This window comes from Schistocerca americana, chromosome X (assembly GCF_021461395.2).
Source record: "Schistocerca americana isolate TAMUIC-IGC-003095 chromosome X, iqSchAmer2.1, whole genome shotgun sequence".
Taxonomy (NCBI): domain Eukaryota; kingdom Metazoa; phylum Arthropoda; class Insecta; order Orthoptera; family Acrididae; genus Schistocerca; species Schistocerca americana.
In genome coordinates this window covers 638000305-638021338 of record NC_060130.1, presented here as the reverse complement: position 1 = coordinate 638021338, position 21034 = coordinate 638000305, and the positions used below count along the sequence as shown (strand labels likewise).

The window sequence follows — 21034 nt, the reverse complement described above, 5'->3', positions numbered from 1 at the left end:
GCCCAACTCCGATCACTATCTCGTCCATCACTGATAACTTCGGCACTAGCGCCTTCTACAACTGAACTCCCAAACCTGGATGCTGACCACGAAAAATCAAGGATGGTCTGCACAGATTAAATGTAAGATCTTGAAACGAGTTTTAAGATTAGTGTCCTAAACATGTCCTCTGTGCCTAATATCACGTATGCCTCTTCTGAAGAGAACAGGCATAGGTGATATTAGGCACAGAGGCGATATTTTGGACACTAATCTTAAAACTCGTTTCAAGATCTTGCATTTAATCTTTGAAGCAGAGATTTTATATTTGCCGCAGTTATTTCTGATAAGGGAGTGGCAAAAATTAACTCTAGGTTCAGAAATTGGTACTTCAAAGATTTGCAAATTATGAGTGGTATACAAACGTTAACACTCCGCAAATAAGAATATAATAGAGCTCGTTAGGAGGGAACAGTAACTGCACTATAAAATTTGTTATAGAGTTTACGAATGCACGGTCTCGTGACGATATGAGTTTATAAAACTTCTCAGCTTTCAGGAGTATCAACTCAGCGGAGTAATGCACGGCCGTAGTCAGGAAGTAACTGACTGTCGTGTCGTCGACGGTACCGTTTTTATGTAGCTGTGCATGATACCACACAAGTACCACTCAGTATCGTCTGTAGACTAAAAACCAGTTCAAATCCGAGCGGTTCTCGGCGCTTCAGTCTGGAAGCGCGCTGCTGCTACGGTCGCAGGTTCGAATCTTGCCTCGGGCATGGATGTGTGTGATGTCTTTAGGTCAGTTAGGTTTAAGTAGTTCTAAGTCTAGGGGACTGATGACCTCAGATGTTAAGTCCCATAGTGCTTAGAGCCATTTGAACCAGTTGAAATCTCGATCAAACATTTTCAGTTCCAGTGCCTTTCTCATTCGAGAAATACTTCAGAGAAGCGACCTACACGTGAGGAAAGAATATCACGAATCAGCGAAGAAGGTATAAGGACACAAAACGTAGAGGCAACTTCGAATAATTCACGCTGGATGGTTTTTAGGATACAAAGCAAAATTAGGCAAAACTCTTCTCATTGCATGGAAGTAAGGAAAACGTACCACCTCAAACGAAACACGTCAGAACAATGAAAATAGCGGTGACTGTACAGGCTATCCCACGAGGAATGGTCAGTATTCAGCGATCTGAAAGAAACGATCACTCGAAGGAAAAAAGTCTAGAAATCATGGGCTCTAAAATGCGTGCCTTAGGAGCAATGAGTCCACGTTTATCTTCGATGCTGTGAACCAGATCTCTTCTACTGTAAGCTCTTTGATTACCATAACTTGGGAGGAAGTAGTACGGGCCAAAACAAGAAAAAAAAAGTCTAGTAAACATGTTGTCTAAAATACATACCTTAAGAGAAGATAAAGAAGTGCTCATAGTGCTTAAGATATGCATTTTGGAGCCCATGTTTACTTGACTTTTTTGCTTCGAATGGTCGTTTCTGTCATATCCGCGTATACTGACCATTCCTCTTGTGAGTATAATGACTATTCTGGAGACTAGAAATCTATTCTGTAGGAATCAGTATGGGTTTCGAAAAAGACGATCGTGTGAAACTCAGCTCACGCTATTCGTCCACGAGACTCAGACAGCCACAGACACGGGTTCCCAGGTAGATGCCGTGTTTCTTGACTTCCGCAAGGCGTTTGATACAGTTCCCCACAGTCGTTTAATGAACAAAGTAAGAGCATATGGACTATCAGACCAATTGTGTGACTGGATTGAAGAGTTCCTAGATAACAGAACGCAGCATGTCATTCTCAATGGAAAGAAGTCTTTCGAAGTAAGAGTGATTTCAGGTGTGCCGCAGGGGAGTGTCGTAGGACCATTGCTATTCACAATGCATATAAATGACCTTGTGGATAACATCGCAAGTTCACTGAGCTTTTAGCGGATGATGCTGTAGTATATGGAGAGGTTGTAACAAGGGAAAATTGTACTGATATGCAGGAGGATCTGCAACGAATTGACGCATGGTGCAGCGAATGGCAATTGAATCTCAATGTAGACAAGTGTAATGTGCTGCGAATACATAGAAAGATCATTTAGCTACAATATAGCAGGTAAGCTCACCGGTGTGGGATCCGTACCAGATAGGGTTGACTGAAGATATAGAGAAGATCCAATGGAGAGCAGCGCGCTTCGTTACAGGATCACTTAGTAATCGCGAAAGCATTACGGAGATGATAGATAAACTCCAGTGGAAGGCTCTGCAAGAGACACACTCAGTAGCTCGGTACGGGCTTTTGTTGAAGTTTCGAGAACATACCTTCACCGAGGAGTCAAGCAGTATATTGCTCCCTCCTACGTATATCTCGCGAAGAGACCATGAGGATAAAATCAGAGAGATTAGAGCCCACACAGATCGCATACCTACAATCTTTCTTTCCACGTACAATACGAGACTGGAATAGAAGGGAGAATCAATAGAGGTACTCAAGGTACCCTACGCCACAAACCGTCAGGTGGCTTGCGGAGTATGGATGTAGATGTAGATGTAGACATCTTGTGTAAAGACTGGTACATACCTTAGCGATACAGCGCAGAAGCATTACACGATGAGAAAATCGAGTGTAATGTGCTCATAATGCTTTCTTTAGGGAAGAAATATTCACCGTACCACAGCTAACGACTGATCGTAAACGTAACCGAGTGACAGAGGTTGTAGGTGATTCCTTCGCTTCCTGTGTGTGCTCTGTACATAATGAAACAGTAAAATAACGCTGTAAAATTTTGACCATGAATATATACCACCATGGTGATTTCTGAGATAACGTTGAAAAGGTAGCTTTTGGATGGGAACCATAACACTGAAAACAGGTTCGTTGGGAGTGACACCGAGTGGTTCCAGAGCTCGGCGTTATACTCACGTGGCTGTTGAGCAAACCCGGAGCATGCAGGTTGCGGCAACGGTCTCGTGAAAGCACAGCGACTGCGTCCCCCAGGCCGAGCGGCGTAGTAACTTCGCACCTCGGCCTCACGCAACTGGGATATAGCTAATTGCCGCACAGTCATCAGCGTCGCATTGGCGTGCTGTGCCTATTCGCGATGATGTAACGCATCTGTTCGACGCCTGTCGTGTCATCTGCAGACATTCGGCACTTTGCGTGCTAAATGCGAAGATGTTAGTCCGTCCTACTATATAACCTGCTTTCGCTGCACCTCTCCAGGAAACTAGACGCGTGCTTTTTAACTTCGACAATCACTGAATTGACGTCATGTAAAACAGTGTGAAACTGAAGACACGAAATCATGGCTGCAAGTTCGCTTTCTCGTCCAGGAGCTCTTTGCGTCATCCTAACTCCCTCCGTCGTGTCTTCTAAGTTTATACAAAGAATGCTTATTTGAGCGAATACTGTGGAAGCAATCGGTCGTTAACTTGCGAATCTAACGTTTTCGGGAAAGGCTGAAACGCCTTAATGGGCGGAAACAGGAATGTAGTTTGGGCGATAATATCCGTTTAAACTGTAACTTATATTTCCTTTGGTGAGTGATGCTTCAAAGTAAACGAGTTTCCAGAAGAATTTGTAGAGTGTGGTTTACGCCTGTTTTGCGAAACACAAATTCTCAGTTTTCACGCTTAGTTTTGCAAAAGTAGGCGGAATGCAAGACGTATAAGCTGTAAACAAGATTTTGCCGCAGAACACTACTTATTCCTGGGGGAAGACATATCAAATACAAATTCTTTTTCCCCATTACAAGAACCTAGGTGCAGAACCTGTGCATGGTTATTTTTATATAATTAAGAAATGTGATTGGATATAAAATATGAGTCTCTTGCCGATTAACCCTTTCAGACTTTCTGGCAATGACTGTGTACATTATCTTTTACTGTGTCTTCTCTGTAATAGAAGTATCTTTTCCCGATGAAACCGGAGGCACAAATTTGTGAATGTTCAAGCTTTTCATCATGTGGAAGTGCTGCCAACCGTTGGGCATCACTATGAGAATATTAGTAAGTCAATGTAGCAGTGCGAAGCAGCTCGTGACCAACAGGATACACGGATGTGGTTGGTTCGCTGTGTTCCACTGAACATTGGAATATTGTTACTGTTATTTTCCATGGTAATTATTGAAAGATCATTTTACTATTTATTACAATAGAGAACCTTTCGTAAATAGCTGTTTTAGTCCATAAAATGAAGCCAAGTGTACAAAGTATGTTTTGAAAATGGGTACATATTTTTGCATAAATCTTGCATTAAAGTCAGTAAAAAATCACCTAAGAGCATTACCACATAAAGAAAAATTTTCCGTCCTTCAGAAAAAATTCAGACCGGAATGGGTTAAACAAACCCGTGACGAAGCGCGTAGCTTAACAAATGTTACCCTCTCACGTAGAAATTAAAATGTTTCTTTCAATGGTTTATTCGTTATTTCTTTCCCGCATGTCCTTATAAATGGTACCAAAAAGTTTCATTGTCCTATGATCACTCGTTTTTCACGGTGGTGGTCTCAAACAGTGGAAGTTTAATTGTAACAATCCTATACATTCGAATCTCTAGACCATTGGATACAGACATATCCAGTGCCAATGCTAGTGCTGCGTCGTCGTCGTAGGCCGCAGAGAAATCCGTTGTACGAGGTGCATTCAAGTTCTAAGGCCTCTGATTTTTTTTCTAATTAACTACTCACCCGAAATCGATGAAACTGGCGTTACTTCTCGACGTAATCGCCCTGCAGACGTACACATTTTTCACAACGCTGACGCCATGATTCCATGGCAGCGGCGAAGGCTTCTTTAGGAGTCTGTTTTGACCAGTGGAAAATCGCTGAGGCAATAGCAGCACAGCTGGTGAATGTGCGGCCACGGAGTGTCTTTCATTGTTGGAAAAAGCCAAAAGTCACTAGGAGCCAGGTCAAGTGAGTAGGGAGCATGAGGAATCACTTCAAAGTTGTTATCACGAAGAAACTGTTGCGTAACGTTGGCTCGATGTGCGGGTGCGTTGTCTTGGTGAAACAGCACACGCGCAGCCCTTCCCGGACGTTTTTGTTGCAGTGCAGGAAGGAATTTGTTCTTCAAAACATTTTCGTAGGATGCACCTGTTACTGTAGAGCCCTTTGAAACGCAATGGGTAAGGATTACGCTCTCGCTGTCCCAGAACATGGACACCATCATTTTTTCAGCACTGGCGGTTACCCGAAATTTTTTTCGTGGCGGTGAATCTGTGTGCTTCCATTGAGCTGACTGGCGCTTTGTTTCGGGATTGAAAAATGGCATCCACGTCTCATCGATTGTCACAACCGACGAAAAGAAAGTCCCATTCATGCTGTCGTTGCGCGTCAACATTGCTTGGCAACATGCCACACGGGCAGCCATGTGGTCGTCCGTCAGCATTCGTGGCACCCACCTGGATGACACTTTTCGCATTTTCAGGTCGTCATGCAGGATTGTGTGCACAGAACCCACAGAAATGCCAACTCTGGAGGCGATCTGTTCAACAGTCATTCGGCGATCCCCCAAAACAATTCTCTCCACTTTCTCGATCACGTCGTCAGACCGGCTTGTGCGAGCCCGAGGTTTTTTCGGTTTGTTGTCACACGATGTTCTGCCTTCATTAAACTGTCGCACCCACGAACGCACTTTCGACACATCCATAACTCCACCACCACATGTCTCCTTCAACTGTCGATGAATTTCAATTGGTTTCACATCACGCAAATTCAGAAAACGAATGATTGCACGCTGTTCAAGTAAGGAAAACGTCGCCATTTTAAGTATTTAAAACAGTACGGTGCTGCCATCTCTAGGACGTATTGACAATGACCGCGGCCTCATTTTAAAACAATGCGCATGTTTCTATCTCTTTCCAGTCCGGAGAAAAAAAATCGGAGGCCTTAGAACTTGAATGCACCTCGTAGTAACGGACCAAGCAAAGCCAGTCCATAGCACACGTTCCTATACCATAGGTACAGCTGAAGAACAGTCCGTAGCGATAACGCCAGTACTGTTACAACGAGAACGTGACGATAGCGTCTGCAGTAAACGCAACACTGGCGCTAGGCTGTGGAACTGGCCCCACTGCTAGAATGCAGCGACGCTAATGGTGACGTATGGAGTCTCACACTAGTATCACCCACGGCACTGTGAGAACATCCATATCGCTGCCTGAGGAGGATGCCAGACCAGAGTTCCTTCTCTCGTTATTTCTTTCCCGCATGTCCTTATAAATGTTTGCACAAAGTTTCATTGTCCTACGATCACTCGTTTTTCATGGTGGTCCTCTCAAGCAGTGGAAGTTTCATTGTAACAATCCCATACAATCGAATCTCGTACGGAGGCTTATAGATAGTTGCAATGAAATGAATACCCTTAGCTGCATACAGGCGTTGATATGAGTCAACGGAGACAGTTGAAAATGTGTGCCCTGACTGGGAGTCGAACCCGGGATCTCCTGCTTACATGAAAGACGCTCTATCCATCTGAGGCACAGAGGACAGTGCGACTGCAGGGACGTATCTCTGCAGCATCCATAAAAAGTCTGTGTCATCAACATGAAAACAAGCTCTATACTCGGGGCGTATAGAGCGACTGTATCTAGTATCATACAACGCACATCCTGTGATCAGGATAAAAGTGTGGTATTTATTTTACTAATTGTGAAAAAACCTTTGGTCGAGTACAGTACCATAAACTTACAGAAGCTCTCAAGAGCATGTACACAGATCAGAAAGACAATGGGACATTGGGAGAATTTTAGGAAAGTGAAGGTTAGCTGTAAAGGAGACCGCATATAGGACACTAGTGCAACCCATTCTTGAGTACTGTGCGAGTGTTTGAGATCCGCACCACGTCGGATTACAGGAAGATATGGAAGCAATTCAGATTCGGGCTGCTAGATTTGTCACTGGTAGGTTCAAACAACACCCAAGTATTACGGAGATGCCTCGGGAACTTAAATGGGAATCACTGGAGGGCATTCTTTTCGAGTAGCACTATTGAGGAAATTTAGAGAACCGGTATTTCAGGTTGATGCAGATCGAGTCTTCTGTCGCCAACGTATATTTGGCGTAAGGGTCATGAAGATAAGAATAGAGATATTGGGGCTCGTACGGAAGCATATAGATAGTTACAATGAAATGAATACTCTTAGCTGCACACAGGCGTTGATATGAGTCAACAGCGACAGTTGAAAATGTGTGCCCCGACCGGGACTTGAACTCGGGATTCCCTGCTTACATGGCAGACGCTCTATGCAGCTGAGCCACCGAAAACACAGAGGATAGTGCGACTGCAGGGACTTATCTCTGGCACGCCTCCCGTGAGACCCACATTCGCAACTTATTGTCCCGCGTTATATTCATAGTGCCCCTGCCCATTATACTCATTACTCGCGGCTTTACTACCGATTCCCGTAAGAATACACTGCTTGTGCATCTGCACAGAAGAAGATGGTCGAATGGCCGGTGAGCCTTAAGTATATATTTATACGAAGATGGTATCTGTTCTTTCGGACATGTCCGAAAGAACAGATACCATCTTCATATATATACATATAGATAGTTGTTTTTCCCTCGTTCTATTTTTGCGTGTAACAGAAAAGGAAATGACCAGTAGTGGTACAGGGAACCCTCCGCCACGCACCATGCGGTGGCTTGCGGAGTATGTAAGTAGATGTAGAAGACATCTGCTGCGTAGAGAATTTATATTGGAATTACACTGCACAGGTGAAGTTTGATAGTTGTGTCACCGACTTGGTTAATATCTGTAGATGAGTTCGACATGATGTATTCTGTCACCTTTGTTATTCAAATTGTGCTCAGAGAGTATTTTTCAGGAAGCACGTCGTGATATAGTAAATGGCATAAAGGTTAATGCAGTCTTCATCAACAACATTCTCTATGCCGTAATACTGTACATTATTGACTGCTGATAACGTAGACTATCTTCAACAGCTGGTCAACATAGTAGGAGATTAAAGTCGTCATCTAAGTCCGAGTAATGATACCAAAAAGAAGCATTTTAATTGAATGGCTCCTTAATACAAAGCACAGACAAGTTTAAGTACCTTGGAACGTGGCTCTGCGAATACTGGAGATCACACATCGAGATAAAATGTGGCATTGACAACGACCGTAATGCTTTGATAAAATTCAAGATTGTTCTCAAAAGTACAAAGCTAGACTTATACCTTTGAGTTCGTGTTGTAGGATGCTACATCTTGTCTGTTCTTCTACAGTGTATTCGGGAATTCCCGTTACAAATTTCTAGGGTTTGTCAAGGGAAGTGAGTACATAATATTCTGAATAGCAACCCATGTCCGGAAAAGCACTGTTTCCGTTCTACGAAGGTTTCCGTTCAGATGTGCAATGCGTCCACGTATGCTGAGGGAAAGGAAAAGGTTTCAGGGTTCCTTGTCCTGGTACGCAGCAGGGTAGACAGGATGACTGTATTACGTCAGGGGGTTACCTGATGTCACTTAACGTCTGTCCTTGCTGCGAGGCAGAGGAAGATCTGCTGGAACCTCTGGGTGTTGCACTAGAAATTGAAGACGCATCAGATGGGATGGAGAGAACATATCTAACAATGTTAGTGGTCACCACATCGGGCCGCTGTTGTAACGCATCAGTGCTGTTCTGTACGTACAGTGTGCTGAGTTCTTCCTTGTTTTGGAATGATGTAAACAGGTAATGTTTAAGTGTTAATACAACAAATGTGCTTAAGTGATAAATAGATGTTTCGTTATGTTTCCTTCCGAATTGTTACTGAATAATTGTACTGCGTCACGCTTAATTCAATTCCTCAAGCAGAAGTGGATGAGTTGAACATTTGAATTGAAACCGACGTAAAACCGAAGCGATAAATTTCCGGACTTGGTTTTTTATCCAAAATATTATGTACCCAGTCCTGTCTACAAGCCCTGGATGACTGTAACGGAAATTTTCGAACACTTTGTATATGACTGTGAAAGATGGATCGTGATGACTGGGTGTTGTGTGCTGTCCTTAGGTTAGTTAGGTTTAAGTAGTTCTAAGTTCTAGGGGACTGACGACCATCGCTGTTACGTCCCATAGTGCTCGGAGCCATTTGAACCATTTTAAAGATGGACACTTAATGAGCCAAGTGCAAAGAAGATCGATATATTTAAAATGTGGATTAACTGCCAAATATTTAAATTATCGTGGACGCAAGAGGAACTAACACCAAAGTATTGAGACGAATGTACAAACAGCGAGAAATGACAGCAATGTTTAAGAGAAGAAAGTACGTATCTTACGGAACACCAAATATATACATCTGCTGTTGATAACAGAAGGGAAGATCGAGAGTAATAGAAGAAAAGAGTGAAGAAGGAATCTCAGTTAGATAACATTAAGTAGTGGAGAGAATTACAAAGCGCAGATCAACTACAACATACTGCGGTTCAGAGAATAAATATGCATCGTGTGGTTGCTAACATCCATTAATGGCTAGGCAGAAGACGAAGGAAAGGAAAACGGCACAGTAAGAGACATACTTTACTTACTGATAGAGGTGTGGAGGGTGTAGAGAGCTTTTTTTACCTCTAGTAAGATTCTACTGTGATGAAACGAGTGACGAAGTAAACATGCATCTAGAAGACGTAGTGTTGACCTAAACAGTGTGGCGAAAATAAAAAGCTACCCAAAAAATTTGAGTTTCATGTGCTATAGAAAAGGCTAATACACACGCCAAAAAAAGTTTTGCATCATCCCGGTCCCCAGAACTCCTGAAGAAAGAGGTTGACTGTGGATATTGCATCACAGACACAGTCCCTTTGACTGTTCAGAGATGTCACTAAACCCGCCCAAAGTTGTAAACAATCATGCATGAGCAGCGCCTATTAGACGGAGGGGGTCCGACAGACGATCAGTTCCAGTCATTCCAGCAGGAATGAGGTACCCGGCTCGTGTTGTCTGTAGTTCAACCATGCCTAGACAGTCAATACCGCGGCTCGATCTCGTCCGCATTGTTACTTTGTGCCAGGAAGGGCTCTTAACAAAGGAAGTGTCCAGCGTCTCGGAGTGAACCAAAGCGATGTTGTTCGGACATGGAGGAGGTACAGAGAGATAGGAACTGTCGATGACATGCCTCGCTCAGGCCGCCCAAGGGCTACTACTGCAGTGGATGACCCCTAACTACGGATTATGGCTCGGAGGAACCCCGACAGCAACGTCACCATGTTGAATAATGCTTTTCGTGCAGCCACAGGTCGTCGTGTTACGACTCAAATTGTGTGCAATAGGCTGCATGATGAGCAACTTCACTCTCGACGTCCGTGGCAAGGTCCGCCTTTGCAACACGACGCTATGCAGCGCGGTACACATGGGCCCAACAACATGCCGCATGGACCGCTCAGGATTTGCATTACATTCTCTTCACGGTTGAGTGTCGCACATGCCTTCAACCACACAATCGTCAGAGACGTGTTTGGAGGCAACCCGGTCAGGCTGAACGCCTTACGACACACTGTCCAGCGAGTGTAGCAAGGGGGAGGTTCCCTGCTGTTTTGGGGTGGCATTATGTGAGGCCGACGTACGCCGCTGGAGGTCATGAAAGGTGCCGTAATCGGCAGCATATTGGCGAGGCATTCATCTTTATGGACTACCATTCGCGCCCCCATCGTGCAAGTCTTGTGAATGACTCTTCAGGATAACGACATCGCTCAACTAGAGTGGCCAGCATGTTCTCGAGACATGAACCCTATCGAACATGCCTGGGATAGATTGAAAAGGGCTCTTTATGGACGACGTGACGCACCAACCACTCTGAGGGATCTACGCCGAATCGCCGTTGAGGAGTGGGACAATCTGGACCAACAGTCCCTTGATGAACTTGTGGATGGTATGCCACGAAGAATACAGGCATGCATCAATGCAAGAGGACGTGCTATTGGGTATTAGAGGTACCGCTGTGTACAGAATTCTGGACCACCCCCTCTGAAGGTCTCGCTGTATGGTGGTACAACATGCAATGTGTGGTTTTCTTGAGCAATAAAAAGGGCAGAAATGATGTTTATGTTGATCTTTATTCCAATTTTCTGTACAGGTTCCGGAACTCTCCAAACCGAGGTGATGCAAAACTTTTTTTGATGTGTGTATAAAGAAGGTGAATGTAAAGACACTTCGCTGATGAAAGCAGCATTTGAATCTCCCTTCTTTGTATGCGTTCCCCGTTAGCATGATCTGATAGGGCTTACATACACCTGAGCGTATGTGAGTATGGCCCCTACCAATGTTTGGTATGCAATCTCTTTTGTAAACACATTGCTCTTTCCCTATATTCTAGAAAGGAATCGTAGCCTGCTATTTACTTTACCACAAAAAAGCGTAGTTGATCGTCCCACGTCATACCTCTACACATTGTTACTCCTAAATATTTGTCTGACTCGAATGGCTAATGCGACTTTAGCCGAATGATACTACGCTATTACGCTTCATGAAGTGCACAACTTTGAATTTCTCTACATTAATAACTAGTTGCCAGTCTTTGCACCAGAATGATATTTTTTTAAGATCTGGTTGGATGTTACTTCAGTTTTTAGCGGTCAGAATATCCTTATTAAGCCTGAGTTCTCAATTAATACTATCGGCTGTATTATTAAGATACAGGGTGAACATTAATAAAACCGGAAAACTGCAGGATTACTGACTGGAAATGGAGGAAAAAAGGTCCTATGAACATGTGTCCGGAAATGGATCGTTGCCGCGGTAGATGGCGCTGAGGAATGACGGTTCCTCTGACCATTTGCCGCGTGTTCCTTGCCTGTTGCAGACTGTGATTGACTCAGTGTACTGTAAGCAGCAGAATTGTCCGGTATTCATGGCGAGAAGAAGCTGAGATGGCGTTTTTGTACGGCCAAGCAGATGAAAACGGTCGAGAGGCAGCACGGTCCTCCAGATCTAGTGTACGCACAGTCCGCCGCCTCCCTGCACGATGGTCATTCCTATAAAGGACTCATGATCACACAAACGCCCAAAAAAGGCTTGAAATGTTGTGTTTTGTGGTTGGTGCCTGTGAGGGTACTTGTTTTGGTATAGCCGTGCTGCCTCTCGACCGTTTCCACCTGCTTGGCCGTGCACAAACACCATCTCGACTTGTTCCCGACATGAATACCAGACCATTCTGCTGCGTACAGTACGCTGCGTCTATCACACAGCGCAGCGTACAACACACAAGGAACAGCGGCACACGGTCAGAATAACTTTCATTCGTCAGCCCACTCTTGTATTAATGCTCACCCTGTATAACATGAATAGTAACACTGCCGTGGACACACCAGGTTTCACTTCAGCGTCCACTATGTGGTATCCACTCTAGAACCTCTTGTAAACAGCTCTTTAGGTGGTTGGGCATACTGATAACAGCATCACAGTATATTCACTTCCTTATGAAACTTGTTGTCAACAATTACAGCTTCAAAACATCAGTAATATTCATAACACTAGCAGAAGAAATGAGTTACACTATCGTTCACTCAGTCCTAGTGTGGCACAGTAAGGTGTGAGGTATTCAACCATAAATATCTTTCACCATCTAACGAATGATTTAGAGAATTTTACATATGATAAAAGTAACTTCAAACACGAACTGAAATCGTATCTATTTGACAACTCCTTCAGCTGGTGACTCTCTAGTCAGGGGGTGTTACGTCCGGCCTCTCAAGAAATCCGATATTCGCCGCGACAGTTTCATTGTTTCCACACATAGTAACTTTTAGATATCAAGACTCTTTTTATTCAGTCATTATACCACTGAAACATGTATTTTCACCACTCTTTTCGTTTAAACATACATATACCGATCCTAATATGACTAAAATTGCAGACTTCTCAGTAAGTTGTCTCCGTGCAACCCTCCTCTCTGCTGCTGTGCTCACATACTTGTCGCCACCACTCTCACCATTCATAATTTACATAATACGTTGCCCGGTCCGGCTTTCGTGACACGCTGTGTACGTGCGTGGGCAGCCGGTAACATGGACCTGATGCCGCGAACGCCATGTCCAATTACCTTTTGTCAATATTCGCGTCGACTAGGCTGTGTCGCAGCGACCACTGTTCAGCGAATTCTAAAAATAGCCCTTGACAGCATAGACAGCAACACGTGGACAAAGCCCTACCCAAGAACCAGCTCACTTTTTACAGCCTAGCTATAAACAACAGTGTCATTCGTTGCCTGAAATGTAGACAGTAAGAGGAGGTCTCGTTTCGCAGCCTGTACGTTCAAGTGACCTGACCCCATTTTATTTATTTTTGTGGAATCATGTGAAAAGTCTTGCATATGAGACGGCGTCGAGATTGAAGATGGTCTCCTGGCAATAAATCTCGCTCTCTATGATTTCGTTCATCGGGAACAGATACGACGAAACATCCAGATATTTTGTGCAGGTAAGCTCGCAAGTGAAAAAATATATATATATTTCAAAACCGCCAATAACTCTAATAAAATAATTCTTTACTTACTACCGCCTTCGATCGTCAGGTCATCTGCAGATAACATAACATATTATTTGTAGAGATGATCATATGATTCAGACAACCTGTAGATATTATCTATTGTTAACTAAACGAAGCAATTTTTTGGATTGTTTCATTACAATTTATTATATTTTACGACTTATGTAAGCCAAGAGGTTAGACTGAGCTGTCAATCTGTACTAGGCTCGGGAAACACCATAGAAGCTGGAGATTAAAGAACATTATTTAAGCCAGAATCACAAATATGCAATAGATGAAGAAGTCCTACACAAAGAGGGAAGGAACGCAAAGCTCACTCAGTTACAGATATTAAAAAGCAACAAATAGATGTGTCTATTTCTACATTTACTATTGAATGAGCAAACTCATTTCAATTATTCACCCCTTTTAGATAATGTTGTAACTTCTACATAGGAGGAGAATCTTGACGCCTTCATTAATATTTGTTGATAGACTAAATGCAGTCCTGATGAAAATCTTAACGTAGTACAATACAAACGTAATTATGTCAGGTCGGTCAACAGAGATAATTTTTGTGGGTTTAGTCGAGAAATGACAGATGAAGACGTTGACGTGTGTTTATTTTGCTTGCTTGCCATCTTTGGAATCAGTTATTTACTGGAAAATGAGTTTAATAGCCTAGGTCGACACTAACAAGAAAGTTTTGCGAACCAAGGCAAAAAGTGTTTCATTTAGTTAATAAAATATACAATTTTTCACCAAGAACCCATAGCTGAGCCAATTAAAAATAATTGTTTTATCAGCAGCTCTTAGCGATATTAAAATATGAGTGTTTACATGAAAGTTCAGAAGTGATTGACCTTTTGCGTTCTGTAAAATACATTAGCTATAATCTTATCGAAACCGGTAGCAAATAAAGAAATATTTTATTAGCACCCTTGGCGATTTTAAAATATGTATTTTTACAGGAAAATTCAGACTTAATTGCCCTTCCACGTCCCTGCCCTCCCACCTAGAAGAATAGTAGCTATACCATTTCTGGCTGACAGAATTTAGAGTTTAGCTTCTTTTTTCACAATTTTTAATTTGTTTAAATCGAGGCTGTATTATCCCAGGCCGTCTGATGAGTTCTGAAACCCAACGAGCACAGAAAATATGGAATCTTACTTGTCTAGTTACCATTTGGTGTTCTACACTCTGAGACATCTGTGGAATGTTGACTGTGGAGATATCGTGGAACTTCCGTTCTCTCGAATTTTTCGTCAACTTCCTGCACCAGTTTGTCTCTGACTACAGGTGAACGGCCACTTCGGCTATAATCATGAGCATTCGTCCTTCCACTCAAACAAAGGATACCACACTGACGCACAACGCCTTCACTCATAAAATTCGGTCCGTATAACAGTACAAATTATGCAATGAATGTCAGTGGCTTTGAGAATTTTTGCCTTTAAAATATGTATTACAGACCATCTTTCACAATTGTCAGGGTTTTAAACTGCATCGTACATTTCGAACATCTGCTGCAGGCGATTGAGAAGCAATATGGATTTCTCTCTATCGCAGCTCAAGGGTTCGGGTCTGCTGCATGAATCAGTGTAGCTGCTGTTCCTTCAACCCCAGTACTTCTCTTGCTGCATGAGAACGGATGTCCCTTTCTGGATAGTCCTTGTTTTATAATGCAAATGGAAAACAAAGGAAATGCTCTACAAATCAGCCACAAAACAAACCTGAAAATCAGGTATTGTTACAAGGTGGCTCATATAATTTTTTGTCTCAAAAAGAGGGCGTTGTTACCGATAAATTTGAATTGAAGCAACGTTTAAATTGTAGACCCGCACTACGATGGATCCGTTGATCTACTGCAAACTGATTTAATGTGCTGCAAGCATCGCATGATAAAGACTAGATGCGTTTCCGGAAGTGCCTTCATCTGTAACGGAGATCAGCAGAACACACCTGCCTGCAGGGCACACATTTAGATTTTGCCCGAGACCAAACGTGTGTGCGATCCGTGTTGCACAGACAGGTGGAGACAAGTCGTGAGGTCCATTCTGTAATGAGGAGTCTGCGCGTCATCCTTCTGATTCATTGCAAAACTCTCCACATTCCCCAATCGACTGATGACTCCATACAGTTCTGACATGACACATCCTTCGGAGAAGGTCGTTCGTTAATTTTGTTGGCTATCTTGCAGCAATCTCACTGGAAAAAACTTTTTACTAGCAGTGGGCTTAAAACTCTCAGTCGTTTTTATTTTTGTGAAACAATGTAGATAGTATACAGCTTTTAGCTCGTGTTAAAAAAAAAAAAAAAAACACCGAAACATGGAACTATGTACGTATCGATTAAAGCAAGACGAATGTCCTCGAGTGTGGGCCTTTAACTGGACTTCGGTGTGTAACTGCTACATTGACACAGAATGAGGTGAACTTGTATTCCATGTCTACGTCTGCATAGATTCCATTATAGCATGAAGGCGTACAAGAATATGTTGTAACTTACTTGTAAAATGTAAAAATACGAATTCAGTACGATTTCTACTTTGCTCGCCAATAAATTCTGCCGCCATTGTTTATTCCTTTATTCAAGGAGTATACTGCGACGGACAAACGCTCATAACCTCGCTTTCACCTTTCAGTACTGGGCAAACCAAGGAGAAAAAAGTGTAAAAAATACCATTCATTACGATTTCTGCTTTGCTCGCCAGTAAATTCTGCCACCATTGTTTATTCCTTTATGCTGAGACCATACTGCGACGGACAAACACTCGAACTTCGCTTTCACCTTTCAGTACTGGGCAAACCAAGGAGAAAAAAAGTGTAAAAAAATCATTCATTACGATTTCTTCTTTGCTCGTCAGTAAATTTTGATGTCATTATTTACTCCTTTATGCTGGGACTATACTGCGACGGACAAACGCTCATAACCTCGCTTTCACCTTTCAGTACTGGCCAGTGCAACGTGAAGTGATGCTAACGGACGTCAACTCTGAATACACGACCATTTGACGAGCCGTTACAGTGACGTGACCCGTTGTCGTCCACTGCGAATCGGATAACTTCCAAAAGTCATACTTCAAAAGCCTCCAACTGCGTCCAGGCTTCCATCCTCAGGGCACAAGTTTTGGCACTGTGCAGTGCAACACTTCAGACAAAACAATTCGTACACTTTTCCACAAATCTCATTTCCATGTCGCTGCATAAAATTCTCTTATTCTCAGAGGATTCCTATTTTGCCATTGGCTCTTGTTGATTAAATCTATGTGATGCACTTCCAGCTGCTCCTTATTCTACTTCCTAGATATTAAAAATCTTATAAATGTTCTAATTTTTCTTCACTCAATATTGTTTTTACCCTTTCGCCTCCTGTTCTCACTATTATTGCATTCTTTACGTTAATTTTCATTCCATGATATTTTCCAGTAGTTTCTTTCTCCACTACCATTTCTTGACGCTCATTCCCATCCCTGGGAATTTCAGGTATCACATTTCGGCCAACGATTCTTACCATCACGCCGAATCGCTCTTTGTTATTAGAGCACTCCATTGCATTGCACCTTAAATCCGCGGTACTATGTCTACTTAAAAAAAAAGAAAGAAACAGGTGCTGGAAGGTTTCTTGGGGAATGGCAGTCCATTCTTCACGGAGTACTGCACTGAGGATGTCGGTCGGTGAGGCCTAGCACGAAGTCGGAGTTCCGAAACATTCCAAAGGTGTTCTATAGGATTCAGGTCAGAAGTCTGTGCAGGCCAGTCCATTACAGGGATGTTATTGTCGTGTAGCCACTTCGCCACAGGCAGTGCATTATGAACAAGTGCTCGATCGTGTTGAAAGGTGCAATCGCCATAGCCGAATTGCTCTTCAACAGTGGGAAGTAAGAAGGTGCTTAACACATCGATGTAGGCCTGTGCTGTGATAGTGCCACGCAAAACGACAATGGGTGCAAGCCGCCTCCGTGAAAAACACGACCACACCATAACACCACCGCCTCCGAATTTCACTGTTGGCACTACACACGCTGGCAGACGACGTTCCCCTGGCATTCGCCATACCCAAACACTGCCATCTTATCGCCACATTGTGTACCGTGATTAGTCACTCCACACAACGTTTCTTCACTATTCAATCGTCCAATGTTTATTACGCTCCTTACACCAAGCGAGGCGTCGATTGCAATTACTGGTGTGATGTGTGGCTTATGAGCAGCCGCTCGGCCATGAAATCCAAGTTTTCTCACTTCCCACCTGTCATAGTACCTGCAGTGGATCCTGATGCAGTCCCTTCACGTTTCCACTTCACTGTCGCATCGGAAACAGTGGGCCTAGGGATGTTTAAGAGTGTGGAAATATCGCTTACAGGCGTATGACACAAGTGACACCCAATCACCTGACCACGTTCTAAGTCCGCGAGTCCCGCGGGCGCCCCATTCTGCTCTCTCACGATGTCCAATGGCTACTGAGGTCGCTGACATGGAGTACCTGGCAGCAGGTGGCAGCACAATGCACCTAATATGAAAAACTTATGTTTTTAGGTGCGTCCGGATACTTTTGATCACATAGTGTACATTTATCCTTCTCCATCATCCTTGAAAGTTTGTAACACCATTACGATATCACACCGTATATAAATACAATAACTGGCGCCGACGCCTATAGCTTTGACGCTCTGTAGCGTCGTTGGATGACGCTTCTCGGTGTGGGTTTCTATGGAAAACGTGGTCACCTCAGTCCCCTCTACAACCTCTAGAAGTGTGTAACAGGAATTGTTTATCACCCTGTATACAGGGTGTTACAAAAAGGTACGGCCAAGCTTTCAGGAAACATTCCTCACGCACAAATAAAGAAAAGATGTTACGTGGACATGCGTCCGGAAACGCTTAATTTCCATGTTAGAGCTCATTTTAGTTCCGTCAGTATGTACTGTACTTCCTCGATTCACCGCCAGTTGGCCCAATTGAAGGACGGTAATGTTGACTTCGGTGCTTGTGTTGACATGCGACTCATTGCTCTACAGTACTAGCATCAAGCACATCAGTACGTAGCATCAACAGGTTAGTGTTCATCACGAACGTGGTTTTGCAGTCTGTGCAATGTTTACAAATGCGGAGTTGGCAGATGCCCATTTGATGTATGCATTAGCACGGGGCAATAGCCGTGGCGCGGTACGTTTGTATCGAGACAGATTTCCAGAACGAAGGTGTCCCGACAGGAAGACGTTCGAAGCAATTGATCGGCGTCTTAGGGAGCACGGAACATTCCAGCCTACGACTCGCGACTGGGGAAGACCTAGAACGACGAGGACACCTGCAATGGACGAGGCAATTATTCGTGCAGTTGACGATAACCCTAACGTCAGCGTCAGAGAAGTTGCTGCTGTACAAGGTAACGATGACCACGTCACTGTATGGAGAGTGCTACGGGAGAACCAGTTGTTTCCGTACCATGTACAGCGTGTGCAGGCACTATGAGCAGCTGATTGGCCTCCACGGGTACACTTCTGCGAATGGTTCATCCAACAATGTGTCAATCCTCATTTCAGTGCAAATGTTCTCTTTACGGGTGAGGCTTCATTCCAACGTGATACAACATACTGACGAACTTAAAATGAGCTCTAAAATGGAAATTAAGCGTTTCCGGACACATGTCCACATAACATCTTTTCTTTATTTGTGTGTGAGGAATGTTTCCTGAAAGTTTGGCCATACCTTTTTGGAACACCCTGTATACATAACTAAGTTTGTACGGAATCCTCACAGCTGGAGTCCTACTAGCACTAGTTCGGTTTTTGATTATAACCTGGAAAAAATAAATCTATGTAATTAATTTTTGTTGTTTGCAGTTACGTGTCTGCATTTGTGGAACACAATTAAATACCTGCGCTACAGTACCGTGGAACGCCGCTAGAAGAGGTGAGTCAAGAAAATGACGCAGCCTGTTGAAATAGTGGGGAAGCTTGCGGTAATTCTTTTTCAGCAGCAGAGGAAATGTTGCAGCGAGTCAGACCAATCCTCGCGACTAAGGAAATCATACTGTTTTGGCTTCTCTAGCGGCGTGCTACGATAATGTGGTATGGGGCTTTCAGTTAGGGATGACGGTTATCACTGAAACAAACGATTTTCGGTTATATTTTTTTCTCTTTTTTTCAACGCCAGTTTAGCCCAAGTGTTAAAACCGCTCAAAATGACAGGTTTCTGAAATAATCGATTTTCGGTTTTTTATTCCTATTGTTCCCTAGTAGAAGCCGACCTTGGGGAAGATCAGTTCCGATTCCGTAGAAATGTTGGAACATGATGATGATGATGATGATGATGTTTGGTTTGTGGGGCGCTCAACTGCGCAGTCATCAACGCTTGTACAAAGTGGTTCAAATGGCTCTGAGCACTATGGGACTTAACTGCTGAGGTCATCAGTCCCCTAGAACTCAGAAGTACTTAAACCTAACTAACCTAAGGACATCACACACATCCATGCCCGAGGAAGGATTCGAACCTGCGACCGCAGCGCCGTATAAAGTCCCAATTTTTTCACACTCCAATTTTTTACGCAGTCGAATCTAGCAATGTTGCAACACATGAGGCAACACTGATTCTACGACTTATCTTAGAAGATAGATTAAGGAAAGGTAAACCTACGTTTCTGGCATTTGTAGACTTAGAGAAAGCATTTGACAATGTTGACTGGAATATTCTCTTTTTAAATTCTGAAGGTGACAGAGGTAAAATGCAGGGAGCGAAAGGCTATTTACAATTTTTATAGAAACCAGATGGTAGTTATAAGATTCGAGGGCATGAAAGGGAAGCAGTGGTTGGGAAAGGAGTGAGGCAGGGTTGTAGCCTCTCCCCGATGTTATTCAATCTGTATATTGAGCAAGTAGTGAAGAAAACAAAAGAAAAATTCGAAGTAGGAATTAAAATCCATGGAGAAGAACTAAAAACTTTGAGGTTTGTCAATGACATTGTAATTCTGTCACAGACAGCAAAGGCCCTGGAAGAGCAGTTGAACGGAATGGACAGTGCCTTGAAAGGAGGATATAAGATGAACATCAACAAAAGCAAAACGAGGATAATGGAATGTAGTCTAATTGAATCAGGTTATGCCGAGGGAATTAAATTATGAAATGAGACACTTAAAGTAGTAGATGAGTTTTGCTATTTGGGGAGAAAAATAACTGATGATGGTCGAAGTAGAGAGGATATAAAATGTAGACTGGCAGTGGCAAGAAAAGCGTTTCTGAAGAAGAGAAATTTGTTAACATCGAGTAATGATTTAAGTGTCAGGAAGTCTTTTCTAAAATGATTTGTCTGTAATGTAGCCATGTATGGATGCGAAACATGGACGATAAATAGTTTCGATGAGAAGAGAATAGAAGCTTTTGAAATGTGGTGCTACAGAAGAATGCTGCGTAGATCTCGTAACTAATGAGGAGGTACTGAATAGAATTGGGGAGAAGAGGAATCTGCCGGCCGCGGTGGTCTAGCGGTTCTAGGCGCTCAGTCAGGAACCACGCGACTGCTACGGTCGCAGGTTCGAATCCTGCCTCGGGCATGGATGTGTGTGATGTCCTTAGGTTAGTTAGGTTTAAGTAGTTCTAAGTTC

General features: G+C 43.3%; 1 protein-coding gene across 3 annotated transcripts in view; it reads right to left on the bottom strand.

Moving 5' to 3' along the window:
• Positions 1 to 21034, bottom strand: part of LOC124554967 (beta-1,3-galactosyltransferase 5-like) — a 295245-nt gene that overhangs the window by 77951 nt on the left and 196260 nt on the right. Inside the window, exon 1 of one of the 3 annotated variants that reach the window (XM_047128698.1) lies at positions 2906 to 3129. The exons of the other annotated variants lie outside the window; for them this stretch is intronic. Coding sequence (XP_046984654.1) covers positions 2906 to 3050 — 145 coding nt within the window. The 5' untranslated portion in view covers positions 3051 to 3129. Of the gene's footprint in view, positions 1 to 2905; positions 3130 to 21034 lie in introns of those variants that run through there. 3 annotated transcript variants of the gene reach the window in all.